General features: G+C 38.9%; 1 protein-coding gene across 9 annotated transcripts in view; it reads left to right on the top strand.

Moving 5' to 3' along the window:
• The window catches only part of LOC121962363 (collagen alpha-1(XXV) chain), a 172,584-nt gene that overhangs the window by 132,539 nt on the left and 22,324 nt on the right, over positions 1-17,721 (top strand). For 7 of the 9 annotated variants that reach the window (XM_042512611.1, XM_042512610.1, XM_042512617.1 and 4 more), the window contains 7 exons: positions 1,833-1,877; positions 4,571-4,615; positions 5,234-5,260; positions 8,730-8,774; positions 15,038-15,070; positions 15,365-15,400; positions 17,372-17,416. In XM_042512611.1, the coding sequence (XP_042368545.1) occupies positions 1,833-1,877; positions 4,571-4,615; positions 5,234-5,260; positions 8,730-8,774; positions 15,038-15,070; positions 15,365-15,400; positions 17,372-17,416 (276 nt within the window). The remainder of the gene's footprint in view (positions 1-1,832; positions 1,878-4,570; positions 4,616-5,233; positions 5,261-8,729; positions 8,775-15,037; positions 15,071-15,364; positions 15,401-17,371; positions 17,417-17,721) is intronic. The other 2 variants (XM_042512616.1, XM_042512615.1) reach the window with 2 other exon arrangements.

Here is a 17,721-nt window from a genome sequence, read left to right on the forward strand (position 1 = left end):
CAAAACATTTCATGCTGGAAAGGTTCAAATTCTCATGTAAACCAAAATAGAAACTCTTTAGAATAATGTTTTGAATTTGATAGCAACTGTGCACAAGTTGCTCAAATGCCTGTAAGAAAAAAAAAAGTGCTGGGTGTTGAATGCGTCTTCTTGGAGATTAGTGATGCAGGGCCGCAGCCAGGGCAAGTAAATAGACAAGAGGAGAGTTAAGGTTCAAACAACATGAGGAGGGAAAGAAAAAGAGACAGAGAACAGAGAACACGGAGCTAAGTGCTGCGATACGGGCCGCGGGTCCCTGGCGGCGCTGATGTGGGGAACAGATGTAAGCCATATCCAGCCATCAGGTAGCTGCCAGTGTTTGTTCAGTGTAACCCTATCAGACACTTCCTGTCTGCGCTGTCATCTGTCGGCAAGGCCTCCCGTCGGCGTAGGAGGGGGTGTGTTGAGGGGTCAATGATGACACACCGCCGTGTTAATGACTCATAAGCCAGGCCCCGAGGCTACTCAATTAGATCTACTGCTGGTGCAGCACGGTGTTCAGCAGAGGGGCCACGTCGACAGTTATTCAAGTTTCACCACCTTGCTGATTGATTTGGTGTCACTACATGTTAAAAGTGTGAATTATGTATTTTAACATATTTTATCAACTTTTACGATGTAATGTGACCCATTTTCCTTCATCCCAATTTCTATTCTGGATATCATAAGAAATAATTTTTTAAAAATATGTTTTCATCGCTTCAAGTCTATGCTCCATTGTTTCGCTCATCTCCGATACATCCATAAATGTGGTAAAAGTAGGTCATTTTTATTATGAAAAAGCACAAAAGCCAACATAAGCAAACAGCTATTCAAGAACGTGGGAGCTCATTAAAACATGCTTAGTCAAACCTCAAAGTCTAAATCATCTGCTTTAAGTATATTAAAGGAGTGCATGCAAACATAAGAGCTACAGTATATATTGACTTTTATTTTTAACTTCTCTCAGTTTGTATTTCAGCATAATTATTCTCATTTCCCAGTCTCGCCCTCTGCCTCTATCATCCATAACTTAGTGCAGTGGTTCCTAACTGGTGGGTCCAAAACTGGATCACAGGTCCATTCTGAATGGTTTGCAAGTGAATTGTAACCATGTCAGGTTTGTAAAAGAATACACTTAAGAATACACTTTAACATACAGTGAATCTCTGGCACAAAGCTTTTATTTTTGTATAGCTGGGAACCACTGAATTAGCTGATCTTAGAATATGACATGCAAACATTTATTTTGGCCTGGTTTTGTAAGTCAGCACTGTTACCCCTTTTCTACCAAATTAGCTCTGGTTCTTGGACCAGGTCAGGATTCTTACAACCAGCCTGTGTGCCACCAGTTTAGATTAAAACCATTGTAAATAAGGACACATAATAACTTATCCTCTCTTTGCAACCTGTAGAGCATGACATGCCCACTGATGCTGTTGTGGTTCAGACTTAAGCTGATGGAAAGCCTGGTATTTTTTGGCTCCAGCTGGGAACCAACTTTTTGGGTTCTGAACCAGTTTATTTTGGGTCAAAATGCTCTAAATGGTTCACAATTAGGTCCTGTTGGTGGGGACGGGAATGATTGGCAGGCCTGCTTTTAAATCAACATCTGTTGTGTTGAGCTTTGACGATAGTTTCATTTAAAACAATTCTTTGAACAGTATATGACCTTATTTTTCTTTGGAGTGACAAAGTACATTGTCATATTTGAAATTTTTATTAGCATGACTCAGTTCAACATGCTTGAAGTTTCTTTTCAAACACAGTGTGATTGTTGAATGTAATGTAAAGGCCTTTGTTTTATTTTTCAGGGTGCACTTGGGCCTCCTGGCATCCCAGGTGTTGATGGACTGAAGGTGAGATTACGCATGTAAAGAGATATGCGAACAATACAGTGATTTATTTTGGTACACATTTTTATATCTGCCTTTTGGCTGTTGTTTAGACTAATTTGGAATAATGTCATCATCTAATCCTGTTGTAAACTCTTAATTTCAGCCAAAAATGTAAAAAAATCCATATTTAAAATTGGAATTTAACAAAAGGATTTGTGGTAAACATGATTTCATTTCACTTATTTATAAAAGAAATAGGTTCAAGACTTAGCTTACTTATTCAGATGGATTTCTTTTAATATGCAGCAAATTCATAATGCTGAATTGTTTCCCTTACTTGTAGCAGCCCCTCTAGATTTAGCCTGAACATGGTATAACGTTTTTCTCACAAAATACTACACATAAAAAAGTTCTGAGAGCTTCCATCCACACCTGAAAGCATTTTATCTTCAAAAGACTCACTTTAACATACTTAGAGTTTTCATTAGTCTTTTTGGCCACATGTTGCACTTTTCATATTAGAAAAGTTCTGCCATGCATTCTGACAATTTCAAACCACCATCCTATTTGGGAGAAATCCCCTGGGCTGCATCCTCAAGTCTTAACCACAAAGTGCAGTTTTGAGCAGCCTGTGAATCTGCTCACACTCTCGGCCCGTTCCTGCATTTCATTCTCAAACCGAATAAAGAAGACACAGTGCAGGTGTTTCACAATGGGGAAAAATGAAAAAGCATACTTATTCCAGAGCAAACGACGGCATGAGTGATGAGAATGAATGGGGAAGATGATTTGAGAGGCGCCATCTTTCTAATCTCAAGCATGCATTTATAAAGATATGAGCAGAGAGGCACGCATGGCTGTAATAGAAACCAGAGTGAAAGCCATACTGACTCTGGAGACAGCAAAAGCTGAAGGCCTAATTCCATACTTGTGTAAGGAGTGGGGTTTGCCAGCATGAAATAGAACTCCAATGCTGTGCAACGCAGTTATAAAAGAGAATCTGTTATGGTATGTAGCTGTCACTCATGCAGAAAGTTGAAGTCTGAAGCAGTAAAGGCTGCTCTGCCAGCAGTGGCAGGTTGACTGGCAGACATCATATTGATCCGACGCAGATACCCTCTAAAAAGGGATGATTACGAATGCAAACCTTATCAACCCCAAGTTTACGAGTTTTTAATCAGACTCCATCATCATTATGGCAATATATCATTATAATTATGTCAATGACTCCCATATGTGGGCTGATAGATGATATATGATGCCAGCATTTATGAAGACGTTCACCACTAGTATGCAGCTGAGGGGATATTCTCTACACACAGATCACACACTGATATTGTCCCAATGCTTCATGAAAACAAAGCATTGTGAAAAAAAAAAAAAATGTTAACAAAGAACATCCAATAACCCATTGTTTCTTACAATATGGCCTGTATTGAGCTGCCGATTGACATGTGTTTTAATTTAAATATTAGATTGACAATCCTGGCTACATTAAAGCTATAGTTGTTCTCTTTTATGAAAATAACTTTGTGTGCTGAAACTGTCACTGTGATCTGAAAGACGTGAGACAAATAGTCTGTGAAAACAATCATGTTTCGACTCCTCTTCATGCTGCCTCTGATAGCATTCACTAGAATCGACCACGCTGCAGCAAAAACAACCAATCAGAGCTAAGGAGTCTCTTATTGCAGCCTGTCAATCATGACAATCACAGTTTGTGTGCGGTCAAACTGTCAAATTAGGCAGCGCTCATCTAATATGACTCAAGATTCTGTTAATGCATTGCCAATTTCTCATCTCAAATGTTTTCAAAAACATATTTTAGCTTACAGTTTAGCTGGATAACTAGATTTTTTTTTTTTCAATCAAAGCATCAAACATCACCCACCAGCCAGAGGAAACTTGTTCCCTTTACAGCTAAACAACATTCTAAAATATGCTTCTGAAAACATTTTAGGTGAGAAATAGACAATGCAGTACCAGAATCTTCTTTCATATTTGACTGACATTTTTTTTTTATCTCATTACGTGCTGTATGAATATAGTGGCAGTTTTAGCAAACATGACAAAAAATGTCTCTTTAAAAATTAGCTTTAATCCAGTTAAAGTTGTCTATCTGGGATGAGGAATAGCTGCTTCTCATTTAAAAGCTAATGATGTGGTAAGTTTTCAAAGGTCAGGAGGTTAATTATTTTTGGCAACAGATGGACTGAGGTTGGTTTCTCAGTGACAGCCGCAAAGAACAGGGATTCAGACTCACACCAACAGCGAGCTGGCATTCATCAGAAGGACTTGGCTTTCTTCTTTTGCTCATATTCAGAACCAGACCAGAGATAATTAAGCTTTTAATCATCCTCTCTACTTTCAGATTAAGTTTGTGGTTTCAAGATTTTATACTTTGGAACTTTTTTTTTAATTTCATGAAATCTGTTCAGTCATAGCTGTACAGTGCCTTGTGGAGAGTCCATTCCTTGCAATACACTGTATTAAAAGAAATACACTACCCTATGTACTGCTCCATAATCAACCATCCTGCAAATGCATAACACCTGTTCACGGATGACACAAACTTAACCCCTGTTAAGGTTAGAGGTTATCACTTTAATGAAAAAATGTGAAGTTTTTTGTTCCTCCTGAACTTAAATCAGAGTTCACACTGCTCAAACAGCACACTGAATACCGCCACTGTGTGTATGTTATGCTGTCCATAGGGGGATGTTGGCATCCCAGGACTGGACGGTGTCCCCGGAGCCAAGGTCTGGTGTGCACATATTCTGTGTGCTCTTATTCCCTTAAATCCATGGCAATCTTTTTCTTTTATTCTTTAATTTTTTGTTGTTTTAAAGTCATTTCTAATTTTCCACCCTCCCCCATCAAAGGAGCATTTTTTTGTTCCATATTTTCTACAGTTTAGTGTTGTTTGTTTTGTTTTGGGTTTTTTTGCACATATTGTTTTCATTCTTCTTTAGAAAACACATATAGGCATCATTTCATTAATCTTTGTTGGATATCATGTTCACATGATCTCTTTTTGTCAATATATGAACATATATGAGTGTAATTAAATGTGATACCCATGTATAGGTTTTAGTGAATTGAAATTGTGATGAAATATCATTGTAAGTAGGATTCCGGCCTGTTAATTTTGACAATATTCAGCAATGACGGTCCAAGTTTTAAAAAGCACTTCAAAAAGCTGATAGTCAAGGATCTGTCTGGGGAAAAAGCAGCCATAACACAAGAGAATGTCCATAATCTAATGTGAATTTAACCCCAGATACTATCTGACCCTTAGTGGCTGCAATATCTCCCTAACTGAACCCAGCTCCCCTGAAGCTTTTCTGTGTTTAACACTCTGCTTTCTTTCCCAACAGGGTGAAATGGGAGAGCGAGGTGAAAAGGTAAAGTGCTAATTCAGATCACCAAACATTATTGTTAGCATCAGTCTTGATATCCTCTCCATGTGTCAGAACAGCCGCCACGATGGCAGCCCTGCCTTTACACAACTCCAGCTTGTTTTTGCAAAGGTGACACCCTTCTGAGATTTGGCCGTCAGTGAGTCAGTGATTCAGTGAGTCACAAAATTGAACCAATTTCTTCAAATCCAGGCCTTGGAGGAGCCCAAAAAACAGAACCCACACAATAGCCTCAGTGATGAAAAGCAGCCTTATTCTCTCCATACCCTAATTCGGATGGTGCCTTTATTCACTGTTGTTAGACAGCAGCGGGTGGGAGGTGCAAACGCTGGCGGAGTCGGGAGCGAGATGGGATGGGGAGGGAGGTGATGACTCAGTGTTCCTCATTAACCACAAAACTAGCTTTCAGACACTTGTTCTCAGTTGTTGGTCTGAGTTTTTTTTCTTCTTCAAATCAGAGAATTATTCTTGATCATTAATGCACCTTATGCACTATAATAATGAGACTGCATGGCCGCATAGCCAATCTCCTAGCAACACCGCTTACAGCATCATAGGGGTCCTGTGGAGAATGAATGCAAATAATGGCTTTATGTATAGTCATAGCAACTGCACATTAGAGGAAATAGCTTTGACATGAGTTGAGGTCAGTCAGGTCCAAGATCCTGCTAGAATAAGGTCAACAAATGCACACAGTTGGAGGACTTTGCACATGGTTATGCTTAGGTAACAGCAGCACATGGCAATAACGCCAGGATGCAACAAATGCACATGCTGGTAGGGTATGGTTAGGTTTAGGCGACATAGGATTAGGATAACAAGGCACATGGTAAGGTATAGAAAAAAAACAACATTAAAATGAGAAATGAACACAGGATTGTCGATCAAATTCTCGCGGTTTTAAATGATATTGTTACAGGCAGTGTTTGGACCTGATACTATCCTGCCACATTTCATGTGCATATGACAAGTTTCATCAGCTGCGTTCTCTGCTGCGTACCGGGCAGATGCGGCATGTGCCATCTGACCGTCCGGTAGCATTAAATAACGCAGTGACTGATTCTGTCTGAACCAGATGCCGTCTGAAGATGCGCATGCAAAAGTTTGTGGTCTCCTCGCTCCTTCACAGCTCCACCCTCTCATCCAAATATGGTCACCCCTGGCTCCAAAAAACCAACATAGCAATGGCTGAAATGCCAACAGTCAAAACAATAGTAACTATGTCCATTATTTATATAGTCTTTTTTGTCATTGTAAAAAGCCAATATTAGAAATAAATAAACCATTGCAGTGGCAGAACATGTTTAAATTCTCATTTCCAATATTTTTGGTCATGTGGAGTCCCTTCACTCAAGTTGGGAGCTGCCGTTTTAAAATACTGCAAGTTTTTATTTAAAGAGAAGCAAGATCTGTTAACATAAACTGCTGCCTTTGGCTTTGTTAGTTAACAAAAGATCCAGCAGGCAAATTCAGGAAGAAAGTTTTTTTTTAAAATCCTAACTCCAGTCATCTTTTTATCTTCTGACCAATGAAAGGGAAAATGAACAACAATGCATCTAAGCCTGTTATCATAAGCTCACTTTCTTAAAGTTCCTTTTTAATATTCTCTGCAAGGACACAACCTTTGATTCCAAATCCCTCAGGTTGCTATTCAGCGTACGAATCACAATCTATTAGGCTATCATTTACATAATATAGAACCATGTGGATTTATGAAAAGTAAAAGAAAGTCAGAAGACTGCCAAAGCGAGTGCTGAAAGTCACTCCAAAGTACCATGATCTTTTATTTCAAAAGGAGCCAAAATATGTGAACAGAAATTTGCTGTTTTTGGCTTTGGTTGCTAACTAAAGAGCCAGAAGGCAAATTCGAGAAAATGGGGCCAGCTTCTACCGGATAAAAACTAATGTTGTTCAGAGCTTATTACAGTAGGCTCATTTTCTTAAAGCTCTGATGTCATTAGGATAACATCCTTCACAAGGACACAAGCCATTAATTTAAAATCCGTGGTCACCTTTAGATTAGGAACATATTAAGATATAATGTTGCTGATAAAAAATAAAATGGTTTTATAGCCATTCAACAAGAAGTAATCAATCAACAATAGTTTAACCCTCTGTACAGGGTTTCCTAGATTATAGAAAACATCAAAGTCATGGAGTTTTGTTGTGTATAATGAAAGTAATTGTGAAAGTTATATTATGGGGATAACCTTCCATGTAATGTAACAGAACAGCAAATTTCTTTTCTGCATGTCAGCTGTTTTAATAACGTATATAATATGCGTCAGTTTGGGCTGCACGATATATCATTAAAACATCAACATTGCGCTGTGCAAAAGTCGCGTCGCAAGATGTGCGATGTCAATGTCAAGTAAGGCAAAGAGCTCAAACAACATATTTGCTACTTGCTACAAATGGAAAACTCATTCTGCTGTCATTTTCCATGACTAATTCTGACCAAGCCTTCCCCTTAATGTTACGTAAAACAGTGAGGTAGTGTAGCGGCATCTGTTCCTGTGTGTGTAGAGAAGTATCGTAACCGGGCCAGCAAGTGCCACAAACAGTGAAAACAGTGAAAAACATGCTTTTATTAGGGGTCCTTGAAAAGTTATGGAAAAGTCTTGAAATTATGTGCGTGAAAAAGTGCGGGAATCCAGTCTGTAAGCTCTGTGAGGGTGTAGATCAGAGCAGCGGGGCTTTGCGCTAAACGTCAGCATGCTAACATGCTGATGTTAAGCAGTGATGGTGCAAGAGGAAAATTTGAAGGATCACCAACGCTATTCAATTCATCATGAGGTGGACATGAAGCTGTGTATCTCATTTCATGGCAATCCATCAAATAATTGAGACATTTCGATCTTAACCACAAATGTCAACCTCATGGTGGAGCTAGAGGGAAAGTCATTAGGGTCAATTGTCTGGACAAAGTTTCATTGCAATTTACCATTGTTGAGATATTTCAGTCTGGACCAACCCGACATTACCATCTATAGTGCCACGTTGCCATAGTGTGGCTAAAAATAGCCCTGACATTCAATCTATTTCATACAGCTGAGATGGAAAAGTTGTGAGTTTTCAAAGTGAAGTTCTTCACAGCTGATGCCAGGAGTTTAGGACCTCCACATTGCCCCACAGAGTGTATTACATCACCTAAAATCATATTTGAAACATGTGTGATGACTCAGTTAGTGACCAAAGTAAATTTAACATGTACAGTAATGGTGCTTTGTCTTTGCTACAATATTCTTGGACTCTTCTCTAAGCATTCATTATGCTGTTTTACACGGCAGTCAATCACAGAATAAGAAAAGCTGTCAAATTCCTACTGTGTGTTATGTGTGTTTAACCAATCTGGCAATCATGTTTAATATGTTTTTCTGTAAATTTTAGATTTAGGCATCTTATTTGAGTTTACAATAGACTGAATGATTACATCTGTGTGATTTAATCACAGGGCGATATGGGTGAAGACGGACCGAAAGGTGATACAGGAGAGAAGGTATGTAAATTCCACCTTACCTTTCTCACTGTTTATGTCTTGGGAGCTGCTGGTGAAGCACAGAGATACAGCAGATTCTGGCTGTGGCCGGAAAACATTACAAAAAAAAAGTTAATGTTTGCCATCTGAGAGGAGAGATGTGAGAAGAGCAGCAGCAGCAGCAGCAGCAGCAGAAGTAGCTGAGGTCAAGTGCCATCAGCTGTAGTCAAGGCTGCACAACAGCAATCATCCTGGCACTTGATGCGTCCTTTGTGCTTAATGTGGACTTAATTGCTATGCTATGCTGACGCTACATTTTCTGGTCGGATTGCTCCTGCATTAATTTGGGTCCATTTATCATCAAGACAGCTTGTCAAGTTGGGATCCATTTCCAACAAAAGGCAGAGTGGAGCTCTGCTCGAAAGACAGTTCTAAGCTAAAGTAATAGATTCACGTTTCTGTCCAAACTGCTTTTGTTTTCAGGAAAAAAAAAACTGTTTTGTCTTCGTACATTGACATCATATTCAGAGGTGAATTATGCCTAATATCCAGGACTTTTTACTCTGCCATTGCTTTTACTGTTTTATAAAAGCAGCATTTATGAAAATAGGGCACAGCCTTATTTGTATTGGGTGACCTCATGACAAAATTTGGGGCCTCTTTATCCTTCAAACTTGTTTGAAAGCTCTCCAGAAGACAAACCAATTATGGACTGGAATAAACTTTAAAAATGTTGATTCAGCCTATGAAAAAATTGCTCATACTTCTGGGAAAAGATAGAGATTCTTCCCAAAGCTGCTGAAAATAATAATACAGTAAGAACAAACTGCAGACTTAAATTCGATTGTTTAATGAACTGGAGATGCTGCTCTTTACTAGAAATACTGAGTTAGGTGTAAAAACAAAACATAAGTGATAGACCAGCGGACTAGAAGCAGTGTACTCAAAATGTCACTGCCAATTTATTGCTGTTCAGCAGAGAACAACTTTGATAACTTCTCACTTTATGGGTACTCTGGTTTTTAAAAGACTGCCGAACACTGCTGCCAAAAAAGACACCATTTGAGGGAAACAGATGCAGGATATCATCTGTAGAGAATGAGTGAACAAAAAGGAAAGTGGAGGGCGATAAAACTTTGCAGCTCGAGCACAGCTTTGATCTGGTCTACCTCAACGCAGTAAAAGCGGGGGGAAAAAAAATGGATTTTTCGCTGTAGGAGTGAGAGAGAAAAAGCGGAATTGAGTGCCATGGGAATTCAGACTTCTGTAGCCAGTCACCTGCCATTCATTCTTCAAGAGCATACTCATGTATTTCGCAATAAAAAGAGACAGAAGGTAGTGTAAAGACCTGGAAACGGTGGGGATTTTTTCATCAGTATGGATAGAATTACCTCATCTTCTCAGGTTGTCAGTGCCAGGATGTAGAAATGAGCATATGGTATTAATAATTGTTTTTCAATCAAGATATAACTTAATATACATCCAGATGACTTTAACATATGTCACATGCGCCAAGGACTGATTGATTTTTCAGAGCAAATGAAAAAAAAAGTATGTTCATACACTCACACAGGATAAGCTGGAGGAGAAAAAGACATGTCATTCCACACACTGAGCCTCCTGTCATCAGAGCTGTGTCTCTGTTCAGTTGCTCATCCCCGATATTATTGTTTGACTGGCGGAAGAGGAAACCAGAGTAGAGGGGGCGGAGAAGGGGAGAGCATCTTTAGTCTTCCACGCTGAAGATGCCAAAGTTAACAATACACAGCACGCACTGCGGGGAGACTGTGGTAACACGGGGTGAGAGGTGAGGCAGCGAAAGCTTCGGTATTGTGAGCAGAGAGACCTCAGGGAGTGCAGAGCAGGGAGAGAAATGGCAGCGCAAGCAGTCAGACCGGCCTTTGCTTGATACAAAGAGAGATTGTTTTGACGGCGGGGGATCTGCGGAGTGTGAAAGAGGCTAAATGACAGGATATATACACTCTGTTACATGCACGCAATTTTAAATCTCTTTCCCTCACATCATAAAAGACAATCTGTTACTCTCTGGATCATAAATGAGGAAACTATGAAGTTTTATGACTTAGATGAGAGAACACTGACAGTATGTGTTTTACTGGATGTTATGCATATTTGTAGTCAGTAATAGAGGAAATACACAGACCTTTTACTTAACTCTTTAAAACCTGAGAAAAATGGCTTGATTTCTTTCAAAAACTTATGAGGAAGGCAATGAGCAAAGAAAGAGGAAGTGAACCCAAAATTAGCAAGAAATTAGTGAAAAGAACTACCTGAAAATGAGTAAAACAAAAACGAAAAAAGAAAGTAAACATTGTGCTTAAAAGTTATAATAATTCTGTAACATTCTGTAAAATTTATAATAATTATGAAGTTTTTCCATAGCCTTTTACTTTTTTCCCTGAAAAATTTTAACCTAGATTTTTTTTCCAAGTCTACTAATTTCTTACAATTTGTGGAACATTTCATATAAAGTTATTCATTGAAGTTTTTAAAATATAATCGGCTTGTGTGGTGCTCAAAGTGCCAAAAAGTTACTTGATGCAACTCATCAAAATAATCTAGATAAATATCTATAAAGATAGCACTACAGGTGAGAGGAAAATGTGTATTTTCGACTTTGAGGCGAACTGTCCCTTTAACATGGTGGCAGAGTGAGCAGCAATAGTTTAACTGAATATAAAGACTAGAAACAGGAACACTTCTTGGTTAGTTCTCTCCAAAAGTAACAATATCCAGTTTATTCAATAATAATAAGTTATATCTTGTTAAATCTTTAAAAACTGAACAGTAAAAATTATAATTCGCCATTTTATGGATGGTTGTTTGCCCAGCTAATTCTTGGCCAATACCAGTAACTTCCTGGAGTCTCCACTGGTTGCCTGACAACAGGCCCTGGCCAAGAAATAGTCCGGTACATAACCCTGAGAAAAAAGCATGTCAGTTTTTGTAAAGGTTGAACAAAGACATAATATGAATTACTGAGCAGATGCTTTAAGAAATTGCACCAATAAAACACAATATCATCTAACATGCTGCATTAAAATTTTCTAATTTTTATGGCCGTTTCTTGTTAAGGGGCCCTGTGTCAAAACTAGTTTAGTACTTAATAGGCCTATAAGATTATGCTCAATAAAGTTGTGTTTAATCAACAAAGGCTGAGAGTAATAGGGGCTCAATAACATTTTTTCTATGATAATCATATCTCTTACATGTCCAACCTTGATCCACAAGTAACAAGTAATTATAGATATCAGCAACGTGTAAAGTAGGAAGTATCTTGCAATTGTACTTAAGGCATTTGATGTACTTTGTTAGTTTCCTCCACTTTTTAAAGTATACATTGACTGTATGTACCTGCTGTGTTGCTTTTATTAGCCATAATCAACCGTGGGGAGAAACGTTTCCAACAGTCTCTGCATGTCCATCTCCGGCCTCATTTAAAACAAATCATTACCACAGTTAAAAGCTTTAGTTCTAAACCATTTACCTCGGATGCATTCTGCCTAAGTATTTAACTAGGTGTGAAATTAACTGTGACTCCTCTTGTTGAAAAAGTTAAACCTCAGAGATAGGAAAATTCTTTAAAGGTTTTAAAGAAAATAAACCCAAGTAAACTCTCGATTTGGTTTTGGGAACTTCCAGAATGAGCTCTTGGCTCTGGCTGTTGTGTGGCACAGTGGTGGTATAATTTCTGAATCCCAAGATCCGGTCCAAGCTCTTGTGAACTGGCCGTGTTTCAACTGTTGGCAGGGCCTTTCTGCCCTGGGAGCCAATCATAATCTGTGTTGCCTCCCATATATCCTAACTCAGCAACTGAGGTCGATATTTAACTGAGGCCGCTGAGTTTGGTCATCTTTACTAATGGGCATAATATGAAGGGGGAGTCATGTTTTGAGGGCTGTGGTGACATTTATTGGTTACATTTGTCACAACTCTGCTCCAGCTTCATTGCTCACTGATTAATCCACTCCATCTCATTCAATCTTACTTGGGAAACAGCTGGAAAATGGCACGATTTACTAAGAATACATGATGAGATCTTCATGCTATTATCTTTAAATGCTAATCTGCAGCGACAGCTCTGGATGCGTATGATGAAGCGAGGCTGTGGTGACAGCTCTCCGTCCTGCTTGGCTCTGTGGTTAAATCTCAGGCTGTAGTCTCACCATGGTAATTGGCCCAGTTGGGACATTTCAGCACTCTGTGCCACACCTCATCTTACCTCCCAACTCCACCGCTTTTTCCATCTCATAGTACTTCACTTGGAATAGATTAACCCTTTGAAACCTTGATTGACATCATTTTTCTTGTGCTGCGTTCAGAGGCCTTTACCAAGCAATTTGACCCCTAGTAAAACTAAAAAGGATATATATATAAAAAATTGTTATAATTTTATATTTAGAATTATGTTACAGAAAAATAATAAAAATCTATAAAATAAATGCTTTTACAGAACTTTTTAGGCCATTTTCTTGTTTGGTTTTTTATTTTTTTACCTTTATTTTTTGCTTGTTTTCAAGTAAATGACTTGTACCTTTTTAAATTAATTTTTTAGTGCTAATATTTGGGCCATGTCTTATTAATTTGTTCAGTGCCTTCTCCCTATATTTTTTTGAAAGCAATCAAACCAATTTGCTCAGGTTTCAAAGGGTTAAACTAGTGAGAACTCTCACTTGGTTCTCAGGTTCAGTGTCACTTTTTTTCGGCCTGTCATGACAATGTCAGTGGGGTTTATCAGTTCAGCAGCAGGGGAGTGAAGCGTTAATTGCATGTGTAACATCATCTGATTCCTGTTTTCACATGGTAGCTTTTTGATCAAAAGTGCATAAACTGGGCTGTAAACTCTTATTTTCCACAATATTAGCTCCTTATGGTCACATCCTGCTCAGATTAATAATGGAAAAAAAGTGAATCGTGCTAACATACAGTCCCAAGCTTGAGTATGAACTTAACAAGGTGAGATCTTTTGTAGTTTCTTTTTTGTATATGATGTAACAATGAAGACCAGATGTGAGGCATTCTTACATATCCATCCCTGCCAAAAAGCAACAGGTGTAAACCAGCTCTGACTTTGATGTTTGTTTTTTGAAACAATTCAACCAAGACACAAAAAAATCTGAATAATGGGCCTCTGTATAAAGTTCCATGTTTTATTATAATTTTTAAGTCAACCACAACATGACATCCATGTTGTTTCTTAAGCATTTTGACCAAAAACATTTGACTTCATTGTGTAAAATTATTTTAAAGCCCTTCATTCATCTCTGATAATGCAACATGAGGAGCCTGTTTACACAGCTAACTGTAAAAGTTCATCCTTTTAGATCTTGTGTACCCTCAATAAAATGTAGAAGAGAAAAACAAAATAAAAAATGGAATGATAACTTTTAAGATATGGATGGAGGCACACTTCAGTATGCAACAAAGCACAGCTGTAAACAGTAACACAGTTTATTGTCTGCAAAAAAATGCCGCAATTAAACATGCCTTGTGTGCTATGCATCGTAATGACTCCCATAAAAAGCTGAGGGCGAGAGGCATTCCTTCAGCAACTTCTGAACGCAAGGCGTATGTGTAGTGAAACCACAGAGTCCACACCAGAGCTTAAGACCCAGTCTCCTTCTTCCCACTCCCTTTTCCCACCAACCGCCCATAATTACGCTTATTGGCCCCTTGTTTTATGTATGTTTTTACTGTACGCTGCAGAAGTAATGCAGTGCAGAGGAGAGGGCCTGCCTTCTGCGTTTGAATGACTTTGCTGAAAAAATGCAATATAAGTAGCTCTGTCTCCTGCTAATTCAGTACACTACCTGAAGAGATGCAATGAAAGAAAGAGTTTAAATAGTTGCAATATTTCTTTCAAGCCCCTTACCTCCTATACTGTTGGGGATTTCTTCTATACAGTGTTAAGTTTCATGTCATCACCAGTATGCAGCTGCACTCTGACAGTGTAAAAACAATGAAATGATTCCCAGCACTGTAGTTATAAAAATGCTGTCTCAAACTTTTGTGAGAAGGTACATTCAATCTGAACAGTGTTTAGAAAAGCAGACAATCCTTTTTATAATTGGATTTTCACACAGTTCTATCCAGACAAGTCAGTAAATACAGAAGTTGCGCAATTATGCTCTACATTGTTCGGAAAGAAATTATAATGGCACAGTAATGTTCACCACATTCAGTCTTTTTAATAGCCCCTGTCACTTTGGGACGGTTTTCTATGGTTTACCTTTCTAAATTTTTTTTTTTTTTCAATCTTTCAGGGTGATGCGGGTTCCTCTGCAGCAGGCATCAAGGTGAGAACTAAACTGACGCTAAAAGTTTTTCAATGATCTGATACTTGATCAAAATGCTGTATAACTATAATGTCAACTTTTCTCCAAAGAACGCAATATATGATCCCGCCAATAACATTAGCCTGAGTAAAGTCAGGTTGGTTAAGAAGACGTTTCGCTTTATCATAAATTGAAAGTAGGTAGGCCTAGTCACCCTACAGACTAAAAATCGCAAACTTAGTCATGGATTTAAAAATAGCTAATGCAAACAAATCCAGAAATGAAGCAGTTAAAAACTGTTTGCATGTATTACAGGGTGAACCTGGAGAGCCTGGACGAAGTGGACTAAAGGTAATAATTACACTTTGCTACACATTGTAATCTGATGCACAGTAGTCAAGTAGTGGAAATAGATGTAGCAGTGAGGGTAGTACTATTTAATCATTTAGACTAACCATAAGCTATAGTGTTAGTCCAAAAATATAGTGTTTGTTAATTTTGATAGGTTTCTCAAGAGAATTAAATATTTGTAGTGAAAGAAAACTCTCAACATTCACTATCTGGCTGAACATAGTTTCTGTTTTTCATCACTGTGAATACACACAAAGAAGTCTGTTGTGCAACATAAAATACCTCAAGTTTGGATAACAGCATTCCAAACTCGGTTGACTCTCACTGTTTAAAGTGTAATAAGGATGGCTGTACATGGGGGGGGCTCACTAAGCAGAAATTGACACTTCAATTTGAACCTCGGTACATCACAGTGCGCCGACTCGTTTTACATTTACTTTGGCTTCACACTTGTTTTGAGTCGGTGCAAGGTCCCAGGTATCATACAACACCTCTGGATATTCTAAATCTTTTGGATGTTTTTGCTCCATTTTATTGTGACCTGTACTTGACAGAGCCAAAAGCCACCAGGTAATCCCAGCACTTTGCTTTGCATTGGACCAGCTACACAAGTTCTTGGTGTTTAAGCAATGTTTGTTAGTATAACTTCTCTCTCCTAGTCAAGTTTTATTTCAGCATTTGGCACACTGTCCGAGGAAATAAGAAGAATGTTGTTAAAGAAACAGTTGCTGATGAGAAACTAATAAAACAAGCATGCAGCAGAAGAGGAGCATTTTTTCTGCAAAATAAAAGCCATTACTTGTCCCTTGACCAGACTGCTGCCAAGATTGCACCAATGCTCCATCTAATTACACTTTTTAATCCCAAGAGCTGCGCCCCATTAATTCCCCCTCGTCTTTTCTCTGTTTGGACAAACTGGTTCCAGACAGACAGAAGAGCAAGTGTCTTTTTTTCTGCTGTGCTGCAAAGACAACACTCGTGGCCTCACTAATTTTTTGACTGCTTCATCTTATCTCTCATTTTACAGCCGTTCTGCTTGTGCTGACACACTTACAAATTGTATTTCTCATCAAAATAGCCATCGTGGAATTGAGTTGTTGTTCCCCATTAGATATAACCACTGGATGGCATTCAAGTGTTGGTGAAGTAGTAGTCCACAAGAAAGGCTTTTATTCATTAGTTTTACAATGCTTTCATTAGCCACAATGGAAATTTACAGCCCTCTCTGGTCCCCTGAGTGACATTACAGTTGATCACTCTCGTGCGCCTCTAATCATTTCTTTTCGTATGCCATAAATACAATGGTCTTAATAGAGCGTTAAATCATCCAGAGTCAGACATTTTGTTTTGAAAGTCTCGCAGACGCCTCACCAGAGACTTGACCTCTGATTTTTCCACAGTTTAATCAAATAACTGTGCATTACTCAAACTTGCATTTAATGGGAGTTTGGAGTTCTCAACTTGACAATGACCCGACCTTGGTAACAGAGAAAATGGGCCAACTCTCGGCTTCCAGCACTGCCAAACTCTAACAACCTTGAAGCAACAGCAGCTCTCTCAAACAGCTTTTGCAACTTTAATCCAAAGTATCTGACGGTTTGTTCCTTCCAGAAACCAGAACTTTTCACACCTGCCCAAACCAATAAAAGCATAAAAAATAAAACTCCATTGCACTTTGTGGAGGGTTGAGTGTTATAACAAGCACTAATCACGCTGTCAAGCCATGGCTGCATGAGTTGGTTTGAAAGTGCATGTGCAGTACCTTCTGCTGGTGCTTACTGCAAGCAAACGACAGTCAATATACACTTACTGACAGCAGGCCACTTTTCAGAATTACAGCAGCTTGATAGCCAGAGAAAACACAAATAGAAAATACGGTGTCGAGCTAATAGAACCCCGAAGAGCCTACAAATGAGGCTTGACTCAGCTTAGCTTGGCTTGGCTGTAACATGTCACACTCTTCCTATGTAGGGAGAGCCAGGACTTCCAGGGCTGCCTGGACTCCCAGGGATAAAGGTAAATGCTTCGCTGTTTTTATCCCCAGTCATTCCCTCGGTGTTGTCCCTGTCCATCCTCTTCAGCCCATTTTTAACAGAGGTCAGAGCAAAACGCTTTCGCCCCACCGTCATGCCCCACGCACAACGCATTAAGGTCTCATACTCTTGCTTTTTCTGCTGTGTGGGATTTGTACCGAGACTGCAAGGTTCCATCTGCTCAGGCAGGAGACACACAGTTACACCTGTGCATTCAATGATAAGGCCAATTAGTCGACGCTTTCAATCAAATATGCCAGAAGAAAACTGTCACATTAAGGTTTGTGA

The sequence above is a fragment of the Plectropomus leopardus genome, chromosome 23 (genome assembly GCF_008729295.1).
Source record: "Plectropomus leopardus isolate mb chromosome 23, YSFRI_Pleo_2.0, whole genome shotgun sequence".
In the NCBI taxonomy this organism is placed as follows: Eukaryota; Metazoa; Chordata; class Actinopteri; order Perciformes; family Serranidae; genus Plectropomus; species Plectropomus leopardus.